The 24,826-nt window shown below is 38.6% G+C and overlaps 1 protein-coding gene across 3 annotated transcripts; it reads left to right on the forward strand.

Annotated features, from left to right (window-relative positions):
* Window positions 1–228: 228 nt before the first annotated feature.
* Window positions 229–24,656, forward strand: pip5k1ab (phosphatidylinositol-4-phosphate 5-kinase, type I, alpha, b). Of its 3 annotated transcripts, XM_079894047.1 has the most exons (17): window positions 229–582; window positions 3,689–3,730; window positions 7,392–7,426; window positions 8,897–8,977; window positions 9,364–9,494; window positions 11,018–11,135; window positions 12,237–12,389; window positions 12,530–12,829; window positions 14,019–14,242; window positions 16,788–16,871; window positions 16,957–17,005; window positions 17,110–17,191; window positions 18,587–18,748; window positions 18,982–19,117; window positions 19,309–19,371; window positions 21,598–21,685; window positions 21,762–24,656. In XM_079894047.1, the coding sequence occupies exons 1-17, from the start codon at window positions 537–539 to the stop codon at window positions 21,762–21,764; spliced, it is 1,797 nt and encodes a 598-aa protein (XP_079750173.1). In that variant the 5' UTR covers window positions 229–536; the 3' UTR covers window positions 21,765–24,656. The 3 variants fall into 3 exon arrangements, with proteins under 3 accessions (XP_079750173.1, XP_079750175.1, XP_079750174.1); XM_079894049.1 differs by lacking the exon at window positions 3,689–3,730; XM_079894048.1 differs by lacking the exon at window positions 3,689–3,730 and having other exon boundaries at window positions 410–582; window positions 21,598–21,692; window positions 21,768–22,491.
* Window positions 24,657–24,826: the final 170 nt, after the last annotated feature.

Here is a 24,826-nt window from a genome sequence, read left to right on the forward strand (position 1 = left end):
TAAGCATGCTTTTAAGGCACAAAACGTTCAGTAGGCCTATTTAATTTTAGATACATTTTAACATGTGTTTTTATATTTATTCACATTTAAACTATTATTCATTTCCCAGTGTGAAATGACTTTTAAAATGTCATGTATGCTCAGCCTGTCCAAGATGTTATCTAGGCTACTCTCTGACTGGTTTTGTTATTTTTAGCACTGTACATAAAGGCTTGACTCGTTTGTTTCACAAACTAATGGGACGTTGACAAGGCAAGACTGTCGTCAGCAGTAGGCTATACAACTGTGGATATTAGCCTAAATCATAGGCTATTATTTGGATTATGTAATATAATGTAGCCTAAAATATATAGAATAATCATTTCTGTATGTAGGTAGTGGTCCGAATCTCTGTTTGTAGTTATTATAGTCTCAAGTAGGTCAGTGACAGTAAAGGGTGCCAGAGAGAGTCAGTCAGTCCGGGCGGAACCGGACACTAGTCTGTCTGTCTGATTCCGGACATGATGATGGAGCGGGTCCAGTAAACCCGAATCAAAATGGCGTCCGCCGGTCCACCCGACACGGGCTTATCTGCCCCTCCAGGTAAATTCAAACATTATGTTTTTTATACTTATTTTGGCATGTGCGTTTTGTGTTTTTATGTTGTCTGTTGCCATGGATCAACTATTGTTTACCAGCACTGGATAGATTCACTGTGTTTACTGGCTAAAATCAAGCCTTTTGTTCAACAACATCAAAATAAATGTAATCTTTTACAGTCGCTAGTGAGTAACGTTAATTATAATATATTCAGCAATTTATCAGATTTGTGTATGTGGGATTTATTGAGTTTATTTGATCTATGATCTGAAGGTTTTCCTGAAATAATCCAGATCGATGATGTGGATCTGTGGCTAACATGCTATGCTAACTAGCCCTGTTATAACAAACATATAACAAAGCTAATATTAAAATAAATAATCTACACGAATGAATGCAGTTCAGTTACGATTATCTTTTTTGTTATTGTTCTATTAAATTGGGTTGTTTTGGATTTTTTTGCTAATGAACGAGCCACCCCTTATCAATTTCTCTCTATAAATGTTGTCGAGAATTAACAACAAAAAACAACACACATTTCTTACTTTATTTCCTTTTTTTTTTTTTTTTTTTTTGAGTGAGAGAGAGAGAAAATTATTCATTTCGTTTTAAAAAAGAGATGTTAGAGTTTGGTCAAATATGCACATTGCCTAAAGATATTAAGTTACTAAGTAACTTAGTACTTTGGTAACATTCAGTTTTTCGTAGTGTAAGTTATTGTAAATCATCAGAAATGACATGATATTTAGGATATTAATAAATTTTCTCCAATAAGACATTGACACAACGACTTGTTAATATTTAAAACTAGCTCAAGGCTATTATGTAAAAAACGGTCAGGTTTAAGTTTACGTCGGTGTGCTGGTTCTTTCCACTGGCACACCCATACTTACCAAATCAATTATGTAAATAGTTTTCTCATTTAAAGTCATAATATGTGGTGCACGTAATAAGCCAAATTAAATTTAGATGAACAGGGTTTTTTTTTAACAGTGGCGTTGAGTAGCATTTTATCAGGAGCCAGACCAAGAGTTAAGGAGTTTCGTCAGTTATGATTAAGAGTGTTTAGGCTAATTTGACTTTGTCCTTTATGAAGGTTTGCAGGAATTTAGACTTTTGTTGGAGTTTTGCACATTGACAGTAATTAGTTAATTGGTTACTGGGATGTAAATGGCATTAACAGTGCATGTCCTGTGAGTGTTTATTCTCTTTAACACCCTGTCTGTCTTCATTGACTTCTGAGTAAAAATAGCATCCCCTGGGAAATGAAGTGGAGATTGACCTCAGTAGTCTGAGATACTGAAGTTAATCAGATGGTCATTATTTGGGTGGTTTTGTCTGTTAGCTCAAAACATAATGGCATTTTGTGTGGGTAACCCACATTAGGACATAGTTAGCACTCTGCAAAAAGTATTTTTAGTGCTCTCAGACACACGCACACAGTCTTGATGATTGCAGAGGCTGCTCTCTTGCTCTAAATATAAATGTGAAAATGGGACAGAAACCAGCTCACTCGCCCAGATAAAATGGGACAGACTGCTGAACATCTAAACCTCAAGTCCCATCTCACAGACAGGACATCTTGCCACAATTAATGACCTCAAATGCGTGATTGTTTCTGTGTGCATGAGGTAAAAGATTAGTTCCCTACCACTCTTAAAAGAAAGTGTAGGCTATGTCTTAAGCTTGGACTAAATATAGGCTAGCTCAATAGATGAGCCACGTGTTCTCTGAGTGGTCATTTCACTTGCTCTGCGGTTCATGGATGTGGTGCAAACAAAACTGGAATTTGTTAAGACAAATATGTTTTAGTGATAAATTATAGGCTACATTTGTAATATGTTTTAATCATTGGTTATGATGTTTAATAGTGTGTCTGTTATTTGCTGTTGGTCTTTATTTAATTTATTTTTATTACTTTTTATGAGAAAACCTAAATTTCCCTCTTGGAAACCATCCATCCTTTGGATCCATCCATCCCATCCAGCCGCCCAGTCATCCATCCTTGTATCCATCCACCCTTCCATATACTCACTCATCCTTGTGTCTCTCTGCCATCCATCTATCCATCCATCTATCCATCCATCCATCCATCCATCCATCCAAACAAATCAACACCCATCCATTTAAAGCAACAAATCATATACAAACCAACACCCGCCCATCCAAACAAACAACTGTCCATCCAAGCAAACAAACACTCACCCATCCTAACAAGCAACAAACACCCACCCGTCCCAACAACAAATACCCACACATTCATACAAACCAACTCCCCCCATCCAAACAAACACCCACCCACCCATACAAACAAATACCCGTCCAGACAAACAAATAACTGTCCATCCAAACAAACAACGAACCCACCCATCCAAACAAGCAAGAAACACCCACCCACCCAAAGTCCAAACAGACAAACAAACAAATACCCACACATTCAAACGAACCAACACCCACCCACCCAAACAAATACCCATCTATCCAAACAAACACCCGTTCATCCATCTAAACAAACAACAAAACTCACCCATCCAAGCAGACAAACAAACTAACACCCACCCATCCAAACAAATACCCATCAATCCAAACAAAAAAGAAACTCACCCATCCATTCAAACAAACCAACACCCACCTGTCTAAACAGATAAACAACCACACACACATCCAAACAAACACAGACCCAGTTTCTCGACCACTTTGAGAGATACTTTTAGGACACACTGGTTTAAAGGTGGGTTTACAAGCTATATTTGAAAAACCCTGTTTGGAAGTTAGTCGGACCGACACACGAACAAACAACAGCCAATCAGCCAGCCAGTGTGTAGCCAATCAGCATTCGGGGACGTATGATGATGGAGGAGAGAGAACGAGCAAGAGGGAGCGCAGAATTTAGCGTCATTGTTAGTGCACTTGCCTCGCATGCCGGCAATCGGGGTTGGAGACCGACTCGGAGCAGTGCTGTTAGGATTGAGTTTTAGAGGCGGAGCAATGAAGAGAGGGGTGTGTTTGTTTGGGTTGATTTCAAATATCAACAATGTCCAACAGCGTTTTTTTTAAATATCGCTTACCCCACCTTTAAGTGCTGACAATTTTGTTTTACCCTTTACAGATCTGAGGACTCCATTTTGGAGGCTGTTGGCCTCTCGGAGAGGTAGTACATGCATGGCTCAGATGTGCTGTGTGATTTAGAGACTCTGAATGCCAATTAACTAAAATGGCTTGTCCCTTGCATGGTCTCGTTTGCAGTGGTGATTTAAGCTTGATGACTGGGGGATGGGTGGAGTGAAATGAAAGTGGAAGCTGTAACTGTTTGTGCAATTATGGCAGATGGGGAAAAGGAATTGATATTTCAGACTGATGATGAAAGGGTCCAGAAATCTGTGGGAAGAACAAGCAGATGTATCACAGTTCCTGGAAATCGTGCCTTTGGGTCAAGCTTTACATTTGGTTGATACTAGTGTTTGTGTGTATAGGCCTGCGTTTTGGTGAGATGGGCAGTTGAATGCTGTCTCTTTTCATCATTACATATATTGTTCAAACTCCATTGTTCAAAATTGTTGGTTGTTCTCAGACTTGTGTGACTACACAAGTCCTTTCACATATCTATATCTGCTGGCCATTGAAATATCCGTTATCTGTCCTCACTTAAAATAGCCGTTGCTATTAGTTACTGCAAGAATTTTCGGTAGTTGTCTGGGGAATCGTGTGAGAACGTTTGAGTTACTTTCCATGAGTTCTTTATGCAGTTACGTAGACTTGGTTATCAGCCATGCCAAATATGTGTCATTTGCACCAAAGAGATCAATATCACAATGTTTTTTCTTCCATGATGAAAAGGAGTGTGGGTAGTCATGAGGCAAAGCACGTGCGCTTTGAGAGTTTGACTGATATTGTAAAACAATTTTCATGGTGCAACTTGTTTGTTGTAATCTTAATTTGAATAATGGGTCAATGAAACCTCTAACTTTTTGTCCTACCTATTAATTTAAGATGTTAATTTTGGTAAAATCGAAAATATCAGGGTGAACTGTCTTGATATCATAATAAAAAAGCCTTAAAAAATAAAAATAAATAAAAGTAACTCAAATAACTTTTGAAAAGTAATGTTATTTATGGGGTCCGATTTAGTGGTCGACTGATGTTTTTTTTTTTTATGGCCAATGCTGATATCTGATAGCAGGGTGGCCGATATATATTTATTTTAATTAGTATTTAATAAATTAGAAGTAAATAAATAACTTGAAAATGAATTAAAAAAGAAATCTCTAAATTAAAGACTTACTTTAGATGGCAACTTCTTGATTTTGTAATAGTATTTTTCACAAATAAAGAAATTGTTGGAAAAATATGTATAAAAAGGAAGTAAACACTGTAACCAACAGGGCACATACTAGGCTAGTTTGGTAAGTTTGTGCGGACTGGGAATCATATTTTAAAAAATAAAGACAAGGTAACACTAATTGTACTTGCAGCACAGTGAAAATGACATGAATATGACATCAGTGGGCAACTGAATAAAGCGCAGCATAGTTTGAGCGTTCTCAGCGCCGTCAAAATAACACATCGGAAAACATTGGAAACACAACTTTTCCAACACATCGGCCAAACAGAAAACCGTATCGGCCTATGCCGATATTTAAAAAATGGCAAATATCGGGCGATAGGCTATATCAGCCATGGTGATACATCAGTCGACCACTAGGGTCAGAATTACTAACAGCTTGCGCCAGCGCAAACCTACTTTTAGTGTTAAAAAACTACTGTCAGGATTTGCTAACGACACACAGTGAAAATTAGCGCTAAAAGGGCAAGGTTATTTTTGTGTCTGACCTTAATGCATATGCATTTGTAGGAGTTTCCCTTTCAGATGCAAAATTAATGGCCGGAGACGAGTGTTTAAATGAATCATGCAAGGTGATTTACTAAGGTTAGCTCTTGTCAATTTACTGGTATTTGCGCCATTATAACAGCCCAAAAAAAGCGGTCTTAAACCAGACGCTAATTTGCTCTGCTCTTGGTAGATTGCGTTGGTCATTATGGAAATGATCCGGCTGAGTCTGTGTTCTTTAATTTTCAGTAGATCACACGCAGATCTTTCCACTCCCAAAGGGGCTGTTGTGGAATTGCACTCTCATGCTAATTTGGTATATCTGGACCATGACATTTTATTTTCTACTGAAAATAGTACAAAGGTTTTTCCAAAACCACATGAAACCAACATAAATAACATCTTTCTCTTTATCATTGCTCCATGTATACTGAATGTGATATATTAGATCTGGTGTGCGCTCACAGTTACTATTTCTGTAGATTGGATTCTAATCTTGATTGTGTGTAATAATATCAAGCTCTTGGCAGGATTGAAGTTGCTAGGCTATTGCATTTCATTCTGTTTGTTTTGACTACGAGCAGACAAGCTTTGTTGTATAACTTCTGTCTCGCCTGAAGATATGCGATCATTCTGAATCAATGCAAACAAGCAAGACCCATCACACACTGTAGCATGCTTTGCTATTCTAAAAATATGAATTTGAAGCCTCAAATATAGATCCTGTGTTGTTTATTGAGTGAACATCCGCTTAGCATCTGCTGTGACAGTCTGCTGAATGTCTGGCACCCCTGGTGTCATGACAGATTTTGCCCCCTGTGACATTGCCAGGTGGAGGATAGCTGAAAGAACTTTAGTTTGTTTTTCGGGTGGATTAGATTAGTATACTATAGCATAGTGCTATTTTGAAATCACAAAGTCTGCGATTCAATTAAATAATGCACTTGGGGTTTTCAGAGTAAAGCACAGCACTTTAATTATTTACATGTGTGCAGGCTAGCCTACATGTTAATCAGAGCTGCTCCGTTCACAGTAAATGCTCTTCACATGAACTCAGTCTCTCCATGTTCTGTTTATTTGGGTTTCCAATAAAGTGTATTTAGGAACCCATATAAAGTCTGACACGCTTTGTGTTTCATAGCGAATTGCTGTTATAATTTACATGCGTGCTCGGTTAACAGACTCCATCAATGTGCACCATTTGACAGTTTAAGTGCAATAACATGTGAAAGAGAACTTAGTTTAATACTGTAGGATTATAAATTTAAGAATATGCTGATCCTACATCCTTACATAAGATCACATGAAAAACTAAGGTGAACTACACTGTATTGGGCATTCAAGGTGAACATGATGGCATCAATTTACTGATTAGATTCAATATAGTTTCCATTGAAGGGGTTTTGTCAGTCTTTGATCTTCCTACTGAGAGTCAAACTATGTGTGAATGATTACATATTCTTAGTTCATGTGACCATGTGATGTTTATACAATTTGGGGGGTACCATTATCTTCAGTCGGGGGTAATTGCCTCTATTGTCTTTAGATGATTCGATTTAGTGGTCATCTCTAAGGCTGTGTGTAAGGTCAGCACTTTTAAGGATTATCAGCACCTTTAAGGACTGCCCACTGAATGCCTATATGATACCATGTAAAGTTCCCTTAGTCAGACTTGATGACTGCAGCTACCGACAGCTTGTGTTCTCAATAAAAAATTGTTCTGAAGATACAACCAAATCTCCTGGTCTTCGCTTCTGAGTTTCCTACAATACTCACTGCACGCACCGTCTTACATCCAGCTCTTTGTGCGCATGCTTCAGATGTGTGCGTTCAGAAAACCATATATCAGAAGTTTAGACTGATATGGCTTAAAACGTATTCAGATAATAAACTTTCACGATGAAGAACTACAATGTCACGTGAGCGTTTTCCGTCGCTCTAACACACATTAATGTTCTTGTCATGCTTCTTTCTCTCTTTAAAGGGTCCAGCGGAGTTCGAAAGATGACTATTACGGAGGTAAGCTTGTTCTCATGTTGGATTACTCACTTTGTGTTAGTCATAGAGACTATTTCTTAAGTGCTCTCTAAATTCTAAATCTGATGACCGTGTAGTTTTGTTTATCATTTCATCACTCAAATTTTCCCTCAGTAAAATCATGTTCCTGTTTAAGAGAATTTACATTCTTTCTAAATTGACTGACATTTAATCTCTTTGACAGAATAATTTAACTAGAAGTGGAACACATGCTCAAATGCATACACCATAAGGGCAAGGATCATACCTTTAAGTTGACAAGTCTTCCCAGTGCGTTGTGGGATATGTAATGTTTGATCATTATAAAGCAGATGTTTCCATTCCTGACAGCTGATTGGTCAGTACAAAATGCAAAATATAATAAGGTCAGTCTATAAGGTATTTTCCAACAAAACAAATAAATAAATGAATTGGCCAATAGTAAAAAATAAAGTTGATATATTATTAAATAAAAACTTTGGGATAATAATTAACATTTAATGTTTGCTAGCTGGTTCCTTATTCCTGGTTCATGAGAGTCGCAGTTTTGGAGCACAGTTGGAGTTAAACTGTAACTAGGCCTACGTTTGTGATACGAACAGCCAGTCAGTAAAAATACAGATTTAATTATCACAAATTCTCAAATTTCTTACTTTTCCTCTGTAGAAGGTTAAGTTAAACTCATAAATTCGCACCGGTGACTGGCCTGTCAGTCTCACATCTTTCTGATTCCTAGCCGGTCAATATAGTTACTGCAAAGACAGAAGTTTAAAGACAATATTCTAAAGATGGCTGCGCGCTTGTTTCTCTGGCGCATAAGGTCTATAGCAGCAAAAAGGCGCTCAAGGTCGTGCTGTATGGTAAATATGGGTTTAACTTTGCCCTTTAGTCTTGACTGTATTCACAATATAGCACAGCTTCTTGATTTATCGCTAAATAGATGTCAGATCCTGCCTCGCTTGTTTTTGTACTCGGTGCTTCATGCAAACATTTTCACCTTCCCTTGTTTTCTCAGTTTCTCTTCAGTCAGCCATGTACTTGTAAAATCTCAGATCAGTATCCACAGTTTCATCCAAGTCTGAGTGTTTTTTTTAGTTGCTGGACATTGGTAGAGGAATGTGAACACATGAGCCCTGTAGCCTGAAGTAAGGTTGACTTACTGTGACTGGTGTGTTGATCAAACAGTCATGTGAGAAAGATCTTGAACAGGACAAATATTGACACAGTTAGATACACGCACACTGCTCCCATTGTCAATTGAAGATTCACATGTATCAAGACAGTGAGAGGATGACCAGACTGACAGGAATTTGCGTGTCTGTGTTTGACTCGAAGAAACCCTGACAAACAGGAAGTCAGACCTGTACAGATTTGAGGGCTCTTGAATCCCATCTATTGACGTGAAACCAGTTGACTTTTTCAGTTCCACTTTTATATCTGTCACTCTTTTGTGTCTCTGTCTCTCCAACCTAGGGGCCAGGATCATCTCAGAGTATGAAGAAGACCATTGGTCACCGAGGAGTTGACCCCACAGGAGAAACGACTTACAAAAAGGTCAGCTGGCAGCCAAATGTGTAACCTGATAACAGAAGAAGGGCAAGAGAGAGAAACTGGGCTAGAAAAGAGGAACACACCAAAGGGAGGAGTAGGAAAGGAAAGAGAGGTTATCATGAGAGACATGCTGAAATAATGATGATGTAAAATTAAGCAGAATTAAGCATCTCCCACTCCTAATAATGACACATTCCAGCATTTGTTTTACTGGAAATTACTGTTTATTTTTATTTTTATAAATGCATTATGTTCCCACGCCACCTATGTAACAGCTCATTTATAGGTTATTTAAAATAACCATTGTGATATTTATCTAGTGTTTCCTTTCTGTTTGCACTTCTTTCTCATGCACTCTTCTCACACACGCACTCATTCTTTGTCTGTAGACGACCTCCTCCGCCCTCAAAGGAGCCATCCAGCTGGGTATCGCGCACACAGTGGGCAGCCTCAGTCAGAAAGCTGAGAGAGATGTTCTCATGCAGGACTTTTATGTAGTAGAGAGCATCTTCTTCCCCAGGTGTGTGTACAAAAAGACCACCACTTATATACACTCACCTAAAGGATTATTAGGAACACCTGTTCAATTTCTCATTAATGCAATTATCTAATCAACCAATCACATGGCAGTTGCTTCAATGCATTTAGGGGTGTGGTCCTGGTCAAGACAATCTCCTGAACTCCAAACTGAATGTCAGAATGGGAAAGAAAGGTGATTTAAGCAATTTTGAGCGTGGCATGGTTGTTGGTGCCAGACGGGCCGGTCTGAGTATTTCACAATCTGCTCAGTTACTGGGATTTTCACGCACAACTTCTAGGGTTTACAAAGAATGGTGTGAAAAGGGAAAAACATCCAGTATGCGGCAGTCCTGTGGGCGAAAATGCCTTGTTGATGCTAGAGGTCAGAGAAGAATGGGCCGACTGATTCAAGCTGATAGAAGAGCAACTTTGACTGAAATAACCACTCGTTACAACCGAGGTATGCAGCAAAGCATTTGTGAAGCCACAACACGCACAACCTTGAGGCAGATGGGCTACAACAGCAGAAGACCCCACCAGGTACCACTCATCTCCACTACAAATAGGAAAAAGAGGCTACAATTTGCACGAGCTCACCAAAATTGGACAGTTGAAGACTGGAAAAATGTTGCCTGGTCTGATGAGTCTCGATTTCTGTTGAGACATTCAGATGGTAGAGTCAGAATTTGGCGTAAACAGAATGAGAACATGGATCCATCATGCCTTGTTACCACTGTGCAGGCTGGTGGTGGTGGTGTAATGGTGTGGGGGATGTTTTCTTGGCACACTTTAGGCCCCTTAGTGCCAATTGGGCATCGTTTAAATGCCACGGCCTACCTGAGCATTGTTTCTGACCATGTCCATCCCTTTATGACCACCATGTACCCATCCTCTGATGGCTACTTCCAGCAGGATAATGCACCATGTCACAAAGCTCGAATCATTTCAAATTGGTTTCTTGAACATGACAATGAGTTCACTGTACTAAAATGGCCCCCACAGTCACCAGATCTCAACCCAATAGAGCATCTTTGGGATGTGGTGGAACGGGAGCTTCGTGCCCTGGATGTGCATCCCACAAATCTCCATCAACTGCAAGATGCTATCCTATCAATATGGGCCAACATTTCTAAAGAATGCTTTCAGCACCTTGTTGAATCAATGCCACGTAGAATTAAGGCAGTTCTGAAGGTGAAAGGGGGTCAAACACAGTATTGGTATGGTGTTCCTAATAATCCTTTAGGTGAGTGTATATGTTAACCATAACTACTCAATCATGCACTATAGGTATTTAATATATCTATGGCTGTTTAAATAGATTTGAATGGGTGTTGTGGGTGCCGACTGTTGTTAAGTGTGTGTGTCTAGAAAACTAAGCGAAATGCCATTATAGAGTCTTTGGGCATCATATGCGTGTTCAAACCTCTGAATCGAACAGTGGGCAGCTCGCCAGGTTATAGGTGTAATAAAACAGAAACTCATAACCCTGTCTCTGATTTGCTCTCCATGTCTTATCTCCTACAGTGAAGGAAGTAATTTGACTCCAGCGCATCACCACGGTGACTTCAGGTTTAAGACTTATGCCCCCATCGCCTTCCGTTATTTCAGAGAACTCTTCGGCATTCGACCTGATGACTACCTGGTTGGCTGAACCTAATAATATTTTATTATTTATTGTTTACATTAATATTAAAGGTGCAGTAAGAGGTTTTTGAGAAACGCTGCTGATATTTGAAATCACCAAAACAAATGCGCACCTTCCCAAAAGGATCACACCCCTATCTTGATAGCTCCGCCCCCAAATTCATAAACAGGCTATGCAACACAGACACCTCACCATCATGAGCTGATTGGCTGTGTGTGGCTGAAGTGTGTTGTGGTGCTCAGTCCGATCCACTTTTAACATTGTTTCTCAGAAATCTCTTACTTCACCTTTAATCATTGAGGATGAACCCTTGACCTTTTTTTTTTTGTACTATAGAACACACACACACACACACACACACACACTACCGTTCAGAAGTTTGGACTCAATAAGATTTTTTTTTTTAAAGAAATTAAAAGGTTAGTTCACCCAAAAAAACATTTCTGTCATTAATTACTCATTTTGTTACAAATCCGTAAGAACTTCGTTCATCATCTGAACACAAGCTCTCAAATTTCATCAAAAAATATCTTCATTTGTGTTCTGAAGATGAACGAAGGTCTTATGGGTTTGGAACGACGTGATTAATTAATGACAGAATTAAAATTTTTGGGTAAACTAACCCTTTAATACTTTTATTCAGCAAGGATGCCTTAAATAGATCAAAAGTTGCAGTAAAGACATTTATAATGTCACATAATATTTATATTTCAAATTAATGCTGTTCTAACATGGTATTAAGCAGCAAAATTGTATTGAACATTGATAATAATAATAAATGCTTCTTGAACACCAAATCAGCATTAGACTGATTTCTGAAAAATTCAGCTTTACCATCACAGGAATAAACTTCTACATACATTTTAAAATGTATTAAAATAGAAAACTGTAATAATATTTCATAATATTTCTATTTTACTCTATTTTTGATCAAATAAATGCAGCCTTGGTGAGCTATAGAGACTTCTTTCAAAAACATAACAAAAATCTTACCCACCCCAAACTTTTGAACAGTATATTTACACATTTATATAACAGTCATCATCAGAGTTCATTGTCCTTAGGAACATCCCTCATGTGATTTCTTCCTGTTTGCAGTATTCTCTATGTAATGATCCTTTGATCGAACTGTCCAACCCTGGAGCGAGTGGATCAATATTTTATGTGACAAGCGATGATGAGTTCATTATTAAAACCGTGCAGCACAAGGAAGCAGAGTTTCTGCAGAAACTACTGCCCGGGTACTTCATGGTGAGCATTACACGCATGTGTTCCTGTACTTTTAGATACATAGATGAATGCTACAATTTGACTTATACCATGTACCATGTCCAATTTGTGATATTACAGCATTTTTCACAACTTTCTATTCTCTGCTCCTCCTCCTTCAGAATCTGAATCAGAACAAGAGAACGCTGCTCCCGAAGTTTTACGGCTTGTATTGCGTGCAGGCGGGTGGGAAGAACATCCGTATCGTCGTGATGAATAACCTGTTGCCCCGCAGTGTGCCTATGCACCACAAATATGACCTGAAGGGCTCCACGTACAAGCGCCGTGCCTCCCCTAAAGAGAGAGAGAAAAAAGTCCCTACTTACAAAGACCTGGATTTCATCCAGGAAATGCCTGAGGGCATCCAACTAGAACCGGACAACTACAGCGCCCTCTGCAAAACCATCCAGCGGGACTGCCTGGTGAGCATAGTTTAAACATTGAATCCAGGATTATGAAGATGTTGATAATGGGTACTCAGTATACACTACCATTCAAAAGTTAAGGATCGGTATGATTTCTTTAGTCTGTTATGGCCACCAAAGCAGTTTATTTGATTAAAAATACATTAAAACAGTAATATTGTGAAATATTACAGCAATTTAAAATAATTGTAAAATATTTTTAAAATAGAAAACAATGTAATTTATTCCTGTGTTGGCAAAGCTGCATTTTCAGCATCATTCAGTCTTCAGTGTCACATGATCCTTCAGAAATGTAATTCTAATATGCTGATTTGGTGTTCAAGTAACATTTTATATTGCTATCACAGTTTAAAAAGCTTGTACAGCTTAATATTTTTGTGTAAATCATGGTACGTTCTTTTCCCAGTAGAATGGCATAATCATTAAAGTGATTTAAAATGTTGCAATACATGATGACAATGTCAGATTCATAAGGCTCAAATTGTAAAAGAATGGTTGGGAGGGAGCATGAAGAATCATTTTCACACTTGGCACCTCTTAGTCCAGACCTTAAATTCATTGAGAGTCTTTGGGATGTGCTGGAGGAGACTTTACAGAGTGCTGGACTCTTGCATTGTCAATACAAAATCTTGACCAAAGATATATGCACCTCTCGTTGGAAGTAAATGTGGAATCAGAGGTGCCAATTCTTGTGTGAAAATGACTCTTCATGCTCCCTCCCAACCATTCTTTCACAATTTGAGCTTGATGAATCTTGACTTTGTCATCCTGGAATATGGCCATGATGTGTCTTCCTACATGCTTGTTTAAGAAATGAAAAGCTACACACTCCATCAATTTGGGTTAGAAGAACTGTTCCCAAACATATAACATGCTAGAAACATAATGCAATAATGATCCATTCATAGACTCTTAAGCATTTGCCTATTTAAATCCAAACAGCAAATTATTTTTAGCTGGGCTGTGTATATTGTTGCATATATATGAAAATAATTTTGCACTGTATTTTATTTCATGCATTCAACATATTGAATCTTTTTGGCTTCAATAGTTTGGTTGAAAAGATGCTTTCTGTGTCAAATAAATGAATCACCATTTTGGTGCAAATATGTAAACATCCAGATATACATATTGAAAATTGTCAAAAACAAGATTTGTTTAGTTAATCTATATCTGTATTTGACAGCTGCTACAGAGCTTTAAGATTATGGACTACAGTCTGTTGGTGGGGATCCACAACACGGATCAGGCATGTCGTGAGCGAGCAGGGGCAGTAGAGGGCGGGGGGTCGGAGGGGGCCGTGACCCCAGACCACAGGAGGCCACAGACTCAGAAAGCCCTGTACAGCACCGCGATGGAGTCCATACAGGGAGAGGCCAAAGGGAAAGGAACCCTGGAAACAGAGGACCAGTTAGTCACCATCTTACTATTCTACTCGCTTATGTTCTCTGTTTGATTTTCTTCCCATCTATGCAGTTAATCCACCCATTTTATGTGCTTTTCTAAGTCTTTTTCCTGTCCTCTTCAACTTTCTAATTGTTCCATCTTTCTCCCACACTATAATCCCTTTCTTCATTAGTTCACTTTAAAATGAAAATTAGCCCATGATTTACTCACCATGAAGCCATCCTAGGTGTATATGACTTTCTTCTTTCAGACTAATACAATCAGAGTTATATTAATAAACACCCTGACACTTCCGAGCTTTATAATGGCAGTGGATTGCAACCATCAGATTGAAGCTCAAAAAAGTGCATCCATTCATTATATATGAAATCCACACGACTCCAGGGGGTTAATAAAGACCTTCTGAAGCAAAGTGATGAGTTTGTGTAAGAAAAAATATTCATATTTAAAACATTATAAAGTAACTAGCTTCTAGCCAAGCGAACATATGGATTTGACTTAAGTGTAAAGCGCAACTTTTGCGAGTAATGCGACGTACTGATATTTTCGCTACACCATGAAGCACTACGCTACTTCTGACTTGAGATGCACTTTAGGCGCAAGTAGACTGCATATGGCTGTTTGGCTGGAAGCTAGAATTTTACTTTATAACTCATCACTTTGCTTCAGAAGGTCTTTATTAACCCCCTGGAGACGTGTGGAGTTCTTATGTAATGAATGGATGCACTTGTTTGAGCTTCAATCTGATGGTTGCAATGGTTGCAATCCACTGCCATTATAAAGCTCGGAAGCATTAGGGTGTTTATTAATATAACTCTGATTGTATTCGTCTGAAAGAAGAAAGTATATATCAGGTGTCACCAACCCTGCTCCTGGAGGGCTACTGTCCTGCAGACTTTAGGTCCAACCCTGTTCCAACACACCTGCCTGTAATTATCAAGCAACCCTGAACAGCTTGATTAGCTGGTCCAGGTGTGTTTGATTGGGGTTGGAGCTGAAATCTGCAGGACTGTAGCCCTCCAGGAGCAGGGTTGGTGACACCTGGTATATATCATATCATATCATATATCATATCATATCATATCATATCATATCATATCATATCATATCATATCATATCATATCATATCATATCATATCATATCATATCATATCATATCATATCATATATAATATAATATACACCTAGGATGACTTGAGGGTGAGTAAATCATGGGCTAATTTTCATTTTAAAGGGAATTACACCTTTAAGCCATGTGCACACTGTACGATTTTGGCCACAATTTGGCCATCTGAGACAAATTTTGTAAAGATTCCTCTGATCCTAGGCTAAAATCTGCAGTCTTTAATCACTAGTTTAAAGGGCCCTACACACCGGGACGAATATCGGCACGCGTTATTCGCCAGCGTTTTTCAACGCGTTTTTTGTGTTCACACCCAAGCGATTTTCACTGACGATGAGCCGAGTGAACATGCAAATTCATTCACTGACATTAGATGGCGCTTAATGTAAAACAGAAACCACTCCATAACAGTTCTCTTTTATCAAGATTTTTGTAGTCGCTGTCGCGTTTGTCATATAGTTCTTTATGTTCCGACACCAACGAGACCAGCAGCTCTACAATCATCTTGCCTTGCATCTTCCTCGTCTTATTTCTTCCCGGCAGTGTAGACGCTACTTGGTGTATATCTTCTTCGCCGTTACGTATGTGTGCTCGGCAAGACTGTTTTGTGTTTGAGCGCCCCCAAGTTGTGTTTTACTGTAACTTCAGAAGCTCCAGACACGTGAACAAAAGCGCCAATCTCATTGGTCGGATAGTTTTTGATGCGGTGCGTCAAACCAAAAAAACAAACCCGAGGCATTGTTTAAAAAATGACGCTTTTACGCGTGGCGTTTTTCGCGTCGGTGTGCACACTCACATTGGCGCCCTTTGTTTAGTCACGAGGCGTTAAACGTCTGCGAATATCGCGCACGGTGTGAACAGGCCTTAACATGTTCGCCGACAGCCGATTAATGACCCTTGTGATCAGATTTGACCTCTGATGAAATTGTCAGTTTCAGAAGATTTGACGCACAGTCTTGTAGTGTGGCTTCTCCTACGACAACCAACAATTTTAAAACCAGTAGGAGCGCAGAATCTGATGACACAATTAGTGCAACAAACAAACAAACCACCACTTGCTCCACACACCTTCTTTAAATTTTCTCCCATTTTTCTTTTCAAGACAAGTCATGATCAAAATTAACGCTAGAGATTGTTTTTGTTTTCTAGCCACCATTTCTATCCCGCATGTAAATGCTGCTCAGTCTCCGAACGTGTCACGGATTGATGTAAAACTCCAGATGACTCTTCTTGAATGCGTCTATTTTTAACGTGTCTTGACTGCCATACAATGACAGTCTGACATTAATGACTGACAGCTCAGATCCTACAGGGTGACATGACTTACAGCGGGGACCATGTTCTTGCAGTCTGACAAGCAACATTTAAAAAAAATGAAATTATGAATGTCATTTAATGCATGCAATTTCCTGTTTTGTCCGTAGATGGGGAGGAATCCCAGCACGCAGCAGTAAAGGAGACAGAATACTGGTTTATATTGGGATCATCGACATATTACAGTCATACAGGTGACTAGTCACAGACTAGAGTTTTGTGTGCATGCTTACATGTTTGTGACCATCATTAATATCTCTCCTTTGTTTCCTCTGTCAGATTTATTAAAAAAATAGAGCATTCCTGGAAGGCCTTGGTTCACGATGGGGTAAGTCATCTGTTCCTTATGGTTTCCTAACCGTATGGTTATTTTGCACTTAGTTGTTTGCAACCTTTGTGAGATAAATAGCACTCTAAACTTTCACGTTGTAGGACACAGTCTCTGTACATCGGCCCGGATTCTACGCTGAGCGATTCCAGCGTTTCATGTGCAGCACAGTTTTTAAGAAAGCACGTAAGTAAAAAAAAGAGTCTTTAAAGGGTTAGTTCACCCAAAAATTTTAATTAATTTATCATTTACTCACCCTCATGTTGCTCCAATCCATAAGACATTCATTCATTTTCAAAACACAGGGGTATTTTTGTTATGAAACCTGAAAGATTTCTGTCCCTCCATTGAAAGTCCATAAATGCATTATAAAAGTAATCCATATGAATCGAGCAGTTTAGTCTTGTGAAGAGACACGGTAGAATTATTTACGTGAAACATTGATCAACCCACATTCAAACAGCAAATCAAAAGCCTAAATTTAAATATTCATCATATAAAGTGATTGTTTCTTATTAGAAGACTTGGATTAAACCTCTCAATCCAAATGGATTACTTTTACGATATCTTTATAACTTTTTGAAGCTTGAAAGTTTTGACGTAATAGACTGAATTTCAATGGAGGGACAGAAATCTTTTAGGTTTCATTAAAAATAGAAATCTATCAGGTTTGTGTTTCGAAGATGAATAAAAGTCTTGGAATGACGTGAGGGTGAGTAAATTATGATAATTTCCAATTTTGTTGATAATTTACTTTAAAGGAGAAGTATGTATGATATTTTTATGTTAAAATTCAGTTTATTGTTCATTTACTACTATTAGTATGCCATTCATGGGTTTTTCTCCCCTGTAAGTGTAAACATTGAAGCTCCCAGGCATCATCTAAACATTGAGAGCAGTTCACTCATATCTGTCAATCACTTTCCAGCTTGACCAGTAGCGTAAGTTTGGGGCGTGGATTCATTGGGGCGTTTAGCTGGTGTGAGACCATGGCTGACATGTTACATGGGAAAAGACATTCCGTTTTGGTTACAAAAGTCCCAAGCCAAAATTCACTGCATTTAAACCTTTCAAAGATGAAATCGGTCATGAACACGTCAAAGTGAATGGGGCATTGTGATGCAACACTCTACTTTTGGACTCATCATTACGCACCCATTCAGAAAGACTAATTTACCAGTTTATAATGTTGTATGTAAGCTAGACGCTCGCATTCGCTCTAAGCAGAGTGTTAGTCTTCTCAATTGCTTCTGATTGTGTGTCATTGATTCATGACACATAGCAACACAGCTAAAAGTATTCCTAAAATGTTGGAGCTTTTATTGAAAGTAGACTGCTTTTACCTGTAGAGATTTGGCTGCACAAGCACACGTAAAGCTGTATTTGTGATGTTTGAGTTGGGGGAGGCTCGACATGCGAAGCGGCGTTTGCAAGGTTGTTTGAAAATATGTATTAATTTTGAAGTTCCGCTAGGTGCCACAAAAACTACATGCTTCACCTTTAAGTTGTCTTTATTTTGTTCATTTGAACTTTTAGTGTTTTTGGGATGTCATCATCCTGTGCCTCTCTCTCCGTTCCCAGTAAAATCTTCCCCCTCAAAGAAGAGTCGAAGTGGCTGTTCGAGTGTTGTGAGACGGCTTCCTATGGGAAGCTCTGCTCCGGCCCCTGGCGGACAGACAGTTGCTGACGCCAGACTCGTGTACCGTTCTCACCTTACCCAGTCCGATACAGAAGGAGAGAGCGGTGAGTGCCGCAAACAAAACTATTTACATCAAGTCTGTTACAGAATTTACTACTTTCTTTAAAAGGCAGTGAATCATCATAACAATTGACTGCAAATCAGTAGGCGTGTCACTGTGCATTGTTTTAAAATATTTTTGTGTATGTTTTTAAGATGAGTCAGATTCAGTGTGAATAGGACTTCAATAGTCTGGAGCATAAATCAAATCATAACTCCCTGTGATTGTCATTCTCAGGCATGCAGTCGGGCAGACCGGACCTGCTCCAACAAACCGATCCCTTGGCAGGGAGCTCTAGTGAGTTTGCAGCATCAAATATGTCCAACTCCTCACAAGGCAGCACAGGAATGGCATCATCATCACCTCCTCAAAGGTACCTCCACACTACCTCTCTTTAACTTGTTTCAGTTCTAATCTGTCTCTCTTTTTGGATTTTTGTGTAGTTTTCTTGCAGTCTTTTTTTGTCTGTTATATTTCTTCATCATCATCATCATCTCTCTCTCTTTTAAATCTCTCTGGCACAGTTTCTCCTTCATTTGTATAACTACGGCTGCTCACTTACAGGTCAGTAGGGGTGGAGGTGCACAAATCTGCAGTCACTGAGCCTGACAACAGCGCCCCCGACAGGTAAAACCAAACGCACACACATTTCTCCTCTCATCACCTCTCACGCCTGTCAAGGCAAGGCAGTACCCGTGTCTTGAACATTGGGGAGAATCAATTTTTTAGAGTAATACATTTAATCTATTTGCAAATAATATTTATTTTTTTAAATATGCTCACATTCACTTAATTGTTCATCTGATTTGTCGAAAACACAAAATGTCCCTTTAGTGGAGCGGCTAAGTGATATAATCGTTCAGTTTATGATACAAGCATGAAAATTGGCATGAGCAGTCTCCATGGGTCACTTGACAAGAAAATTGTCCGAGCCACTTGAAATTTCAAGATTTTTCATTTTTCAAGATGGCCGACACCTTAGTGGAGCAGTTAAGTGATATAGTGGTTTATTTGGTGATACAAGCATGAAAATTGGCATGAGCGGTCTCTGATGGTCACTAGACAATAAGCCACCCACAGCTACTTGAAATTTCAAGATGGCCGACACCTTAGTGGAGCAGTGATATAGTGGTTTATTTGGTGATACAAACATGAAAATTTGCATGAGCAGTTTCTGATGGTCACTAGACAATAAGCCACCCACAGCTACTTGAAATTTCAAGATGACCTTTGTGGAGCAATTAGGTTCATTGCAATTTTCATGCTTGTATCACCAACTAAATGATTTCTTTAGCCTAATTGCTCCACTAAGGTGGTGGCCATCTTGAAAAATGGCCACCATCTTGAAATTTCAAGTAGCTGTTGGTGGCTTATTGTCAAGTGACCCACAGAGACTGCTCATGCCAATTTTCATGCTTGTATCACCAAATAAACCACTATATCACTTAACTGCTCCACTAAGGTGTCGGCCATCTTGAAAAATTGCCGCCATCTTGAAATTTCAAGTGGCTCTGACAATTTTCTTGTCAAGTGACCCATAGAGACTGCTCATGTCAATTTTCACGCTTGTATCATAAACTGAACGATTCTGCCAAACATAAGCACTTAGCCGCTCCACTACTTGTCTTGTCACATTCGGTTATAGTTCTAATTATAGGAGTCTATGGTGGTTACGGCCCTGTTCATGATTAAACCGTTAAAGCGATAGATCATCCAAAAATGTCATTCCAAATCCATATGGTATCTGTGTAAATATTTCAGAAAAATCAGCTTACACTACTGTTCAAAAGTTTGGTGTCAGTAAGATTTTTTTTAACTACTTTTATTGATCAAGGACTCATGAAATTGATCGAAAGTAACTTTTAAGTATTTAAGACTTTTACATTGTTACAAAAGTGTTCCATCTCAAATAAATACTATTCTTTTGAACTTTCTATTAATCATCAATCCTAAAAAAATGATTCCCAAAAATATTGAGCAGCACAACTGTTTTCAAACAAATTTAGGGTGTGCATTTTATAGTGCGGTTCGAATGAAATATGAACGCGACACAAACCAAACACGTCAACGAACCTAAAAAACGGGACATGATATCACAAGATGCAATCCTAAAAAGGATAGAATGCTCAAGAATAGCTGTTTTTTCTCATCATAGCTATGATGTTGCCCATCGCAGTTCGGTACAGGCACCTCTCTTTGCAGCAGATCTTTTGTGTTTGTGACGCTGTTTTGACCTTTACACATTTTATAAGCTCTTCTTGAGTTCTCAGCTGGTCAAAATACCATCATATGTAGGCTACGCACATACAACGAGCGCATTTAGCCCAGCACACAGCACTGTTTTGGATGTTTAGTAAGTTCCGTCACAAAATATATAAAAGCCGACCAATCAGATTGTGAATGTATCCCTATGCCTTTAGCTTCAGTATCTTTAGGTTCGGTGTTAAAATGCCAATTTACCAGGACTAAATGTTTGTTTTTTTTAAACGAACTGAACTACAAGTGTGAACACACCCTTTAGAATGATTTCTGAAGGATCATGTGACACTAAAGACTGGAGTAATGGAGTAAAAATTCAACCTTACCATTACAGGAATACATTACATTTTAAAATATATTGAAATAGAAAACAGTTATTTTAAATTGTAATAATATTTCACAGTTTCTACTGTATTTTTGATCAAATAAATGCAGCCTTTGTGATCTTAAGAGACTTCTTTCAAAAACATTCAAAAATCTTACTAACCTCAAACTTTATGAATGTGTTTGGAACAATAGGGTGGTATATGACGACACAATTCTAGTAAATATGTAAAGAGAGACCAATCCTTCATCTTTCGCTCTCTTCTTCAGCTCTGGAGCCGAATGCTTAGATGAGCAGTTAAGCAACGAAGATGCCATTTCGCTCAAAGACATCATCCCAGAGACTGACATTTGTTTTGTAAGTTGTATATAATCTCCAAATAATATCGAGCCAAAAATGTGATTTTATTAAAGACCATATTGCTTGTTTCCAGTAAGAGCAGAGCGACGTCTGAAGACACAGGAGCAGAGCATTTAAGCGAGAGATGGACACACAGAAACTCAAGAGAGACGAAGGGCTATGCTATGAGCACTGCTATGATGGCAGTTTTCTCTCAATGAGAGCTTGGGAAAGAACTCAACGTCCTCAACGCAATGAAGTGTGTTTTAAAAGTGAGTGAGAAACAGAGGGAATGAAGAAAAGCCATTGAGCGAGGAGCTTTGATGGCTTTTTCTCTTTCTCCTGCACAGGAAATGCTGCTAAAACCAGTTTTAACCACAAAGTTATTGGAAAAGTGATGTTACGATCTCAGTCACATTCTTTACTGCCTTTCTCTCTTAAACTTCTAAAACAGGGCAAGCAGGATGCACAAACCAATTTTAGTTTTCTCTGCCTAGCTAGTGCTGGGAGAAAAAAAAAACGTGTTACACAGTTGGCACCACTTTATATTATCCTTGGAGGCTATGTTGCATAAATCTTATTATTTATATAGGTCTGTAAACCTTTTGATTCTCTTTGAACTGGTGTAACTTGGAGTAACGGCTGCTAGCGCTCCAGTATGTTTATCTCAGAAGGCGTTATGTTCGAGATAAGCAGGCAACTTCTATTTCTCAGTGGCGTTCTGTGAATACATTTCTTTATGAGTAAGACTATTCTTTATGAGTAAACCTGATGAGCATCGTTTTTCCAGCTCTTTCTGTGTCGGGACATCATGTGCCCTTAGAGTGACAAAAAAAAAAAAAAAATTGGGGGAAAAACAACCAAAACCGATTCCCGCTTTTAAAAAAATAAATGCGTTTGAGTGTTACAAATAAAATAGCTTTGTATCTTCTAAATACGCCGCATTCAGGCTTAGTATTTTCATGGTTAGTTGCTTTACAATTGCCTTCTTTGAGGTGCCACTAAGTAGATTTAGATATTTTGTTTTGCAAATATAATTGTCTCTATGCATCTGTCTTTTGCATTTGCCCATTGCAAGTTGCCCCTCCACATTGGACCAATCAACTGTCAAGGTTGAGAAATGGACGGATCCGCATGCATGTCGTATTCTAGTTTTAATGCACATATTGCTGCCTTGCCAAGGGCCCCGTAATATTAGTGTACTGTATTCATGTATATAGTTCTGTAAATAATTATTCATTCTGTGCTTCTTTACATGTATAAAACGCTACGAATGTGCTCTTCCAGCACAGCAGCTCTTGTCTTTTAACTATAATGTTAATGAATAGACTGACCGATTGATTGATGTGCCATGACGTCTTCCAATCATCCGCCTTAATGCAGCTCGCGTTGGTATGAAAACACTCATTTCTGCTGGTTACAGAAATCACTCGGACCAACATGGATCTGCTCAAGTCATTTCAGATCTACCTGTTACAGATGTTTTTGTTACTCGGTGCATGCTTTCTGGCCTTTTCATACAAACCTATATGTTTTCTAGCATTATACACAGTCCTATAATGTGTAGACAGGACTGAAAAGCCTTTCAGCTGTTTGAATATCAGGAATGTAGACTTCATTTACATTCTAACGTCATGTTGTCGGTATTTAAGAAGTCTTGAGAATATTCGCAGCTGATTTCTAGTTGACGGGGATGTTAAATCTGTTCAACAGTTGTAGTTCGACTCACCCTGAGAATAAATAATTTAAACTGAGCAAAGAAAGAAGATGGACTCTAATGGACTTTACCAAGGGCACATGTGAACACTTTAGAGGAGCTGGAAAGAGTCTTCGGCTCACTTCAAGCTCTCTGATGAATCCGCCTTTCTGTTATCACACCCGTTTGGATCGATTTAACAGAGGAAGTAGTTGTTAATGGATCCATTGGTTGACAGGCATTACTTACAGTTTCTCGTTGGCCGATTCCAGGCCCTGATACCTCTGCCACACACAGATCTGAGACTGACAATGCAGTCTTGAAGTACTTAGAAGAAGGGCTGACTGTAGGCTTGAACAGTGTCGTGTTGTCCCAAATAAAACAGTCGGTGAACCGCAGCTCTTAAAATCACAGTGTTGGAGCGAAGGGATCGTTTGCAGACCTGAAGAAAATGCAGATAGAATATGCACAGGAAGTACATCGACAGTCTGTGTTGAAGAAACCTATAATGCTTCACAGTGGATGCAGTATTTATGCATATTCTATGTTTAATGTATTTTAATCAAAGTGATAATGTATACTTGTGCACAGAAGTTTGGTTTGGGTATTTTTCTGTCTTTTGGTTTGAATCATTTCAATGTCTATTGTTCAAGTCTTTGTCAGATCATTTTGATAATGCACCTTAATGCTTCACAATACCGTTTTATCTAGGGGGGAAAAAAACGATCTCTAAAAAGCTCACAGGTGTCCTCTGAAAGTACACATTTCAGGATTTGCTTTGGCACTGATATTAAAAACAAAGATAATCAGTTTTTACAGCGTTTCTAAACTTTATGCATTATTTGCGAATGTCAAAAGTTACCTAGATTCACACTTAACTCACAGTACAGTAAATAAAATAAGATTAACAATGCCCTGATTAACATTTTTACATTTTATAGTACATTTTTATCGCCTCTCTGTTGAAGGATTTTGGGGTCTGTGTAATGAAGTTACTTTTATAAAAACTAATATTGCACACAATGTTTGTATTCATTTCACTTTCCAATGTGGTGCTTGTATCTGCTCTGCATGATGCATCTTCTTTTATAGTTTTGAGGTTCTGGAATTCATAAACCATAAACTGATCTTGGATCAGCTCTCAGTGGCTTAATTTCACAGTTGGCTTGTGTAGTTTTCTGGGTCTTCACAATTCAGGCCTCACTCATTTATGTTTCTGTTATTTATTAATTTGTGTTTTTGGTCTCAAGATGCAAAAATAACTGCCTTTCTCTGTGACCAACACTCAATACTGATCTATCTATTCTTACAGGCTAGAAACCCACACTAAAACATCTCGACTTAAATATCCCAAAAGTGAAACTTTTGACCTGACAATGCGTAATGTGAATGAAAGTAAGACCGTAAACGCATTGAGCGCGATATTCTCTACGCTTTGGTTCATGTAGGGCTTTGTCCAGTCT

The sequence above is a fragment of the Squalius cephalus genome, assembly GCF_949319135.1.
Source record: "Squalius cephalus genome assembly, chromosome: 15".
Lineage (NCBI taxonomy): Eukaryota > Metazoa > Chordata > Actinopteri > Cypriniformes > Leuciscidae > Squalius > Squalius cephalus.

Coding starts and splice junctions, on each gene's coding strand:
- pip5k1ab (XM_079894047.1), top strand. CDS start 537: ATGGCGTCCGCCGGTCCACCCGACACGGGCTTATCTGCCCCTCCAG. Junction 8,978..9,363: donor GAGAAACGACTTACAAAAAG/GTCAGCTGGCAG, acceptor CTTTGTCTGTAG/ACGACCTCCTCCGCCCTCAA. Junction 19,118..19,308: donor TCATCATCACCTCCTCAAAG/GTACCTCCACAC, acceptor GCTCACTTACAG/GTCAGTAGGGGTGGAGGTGC.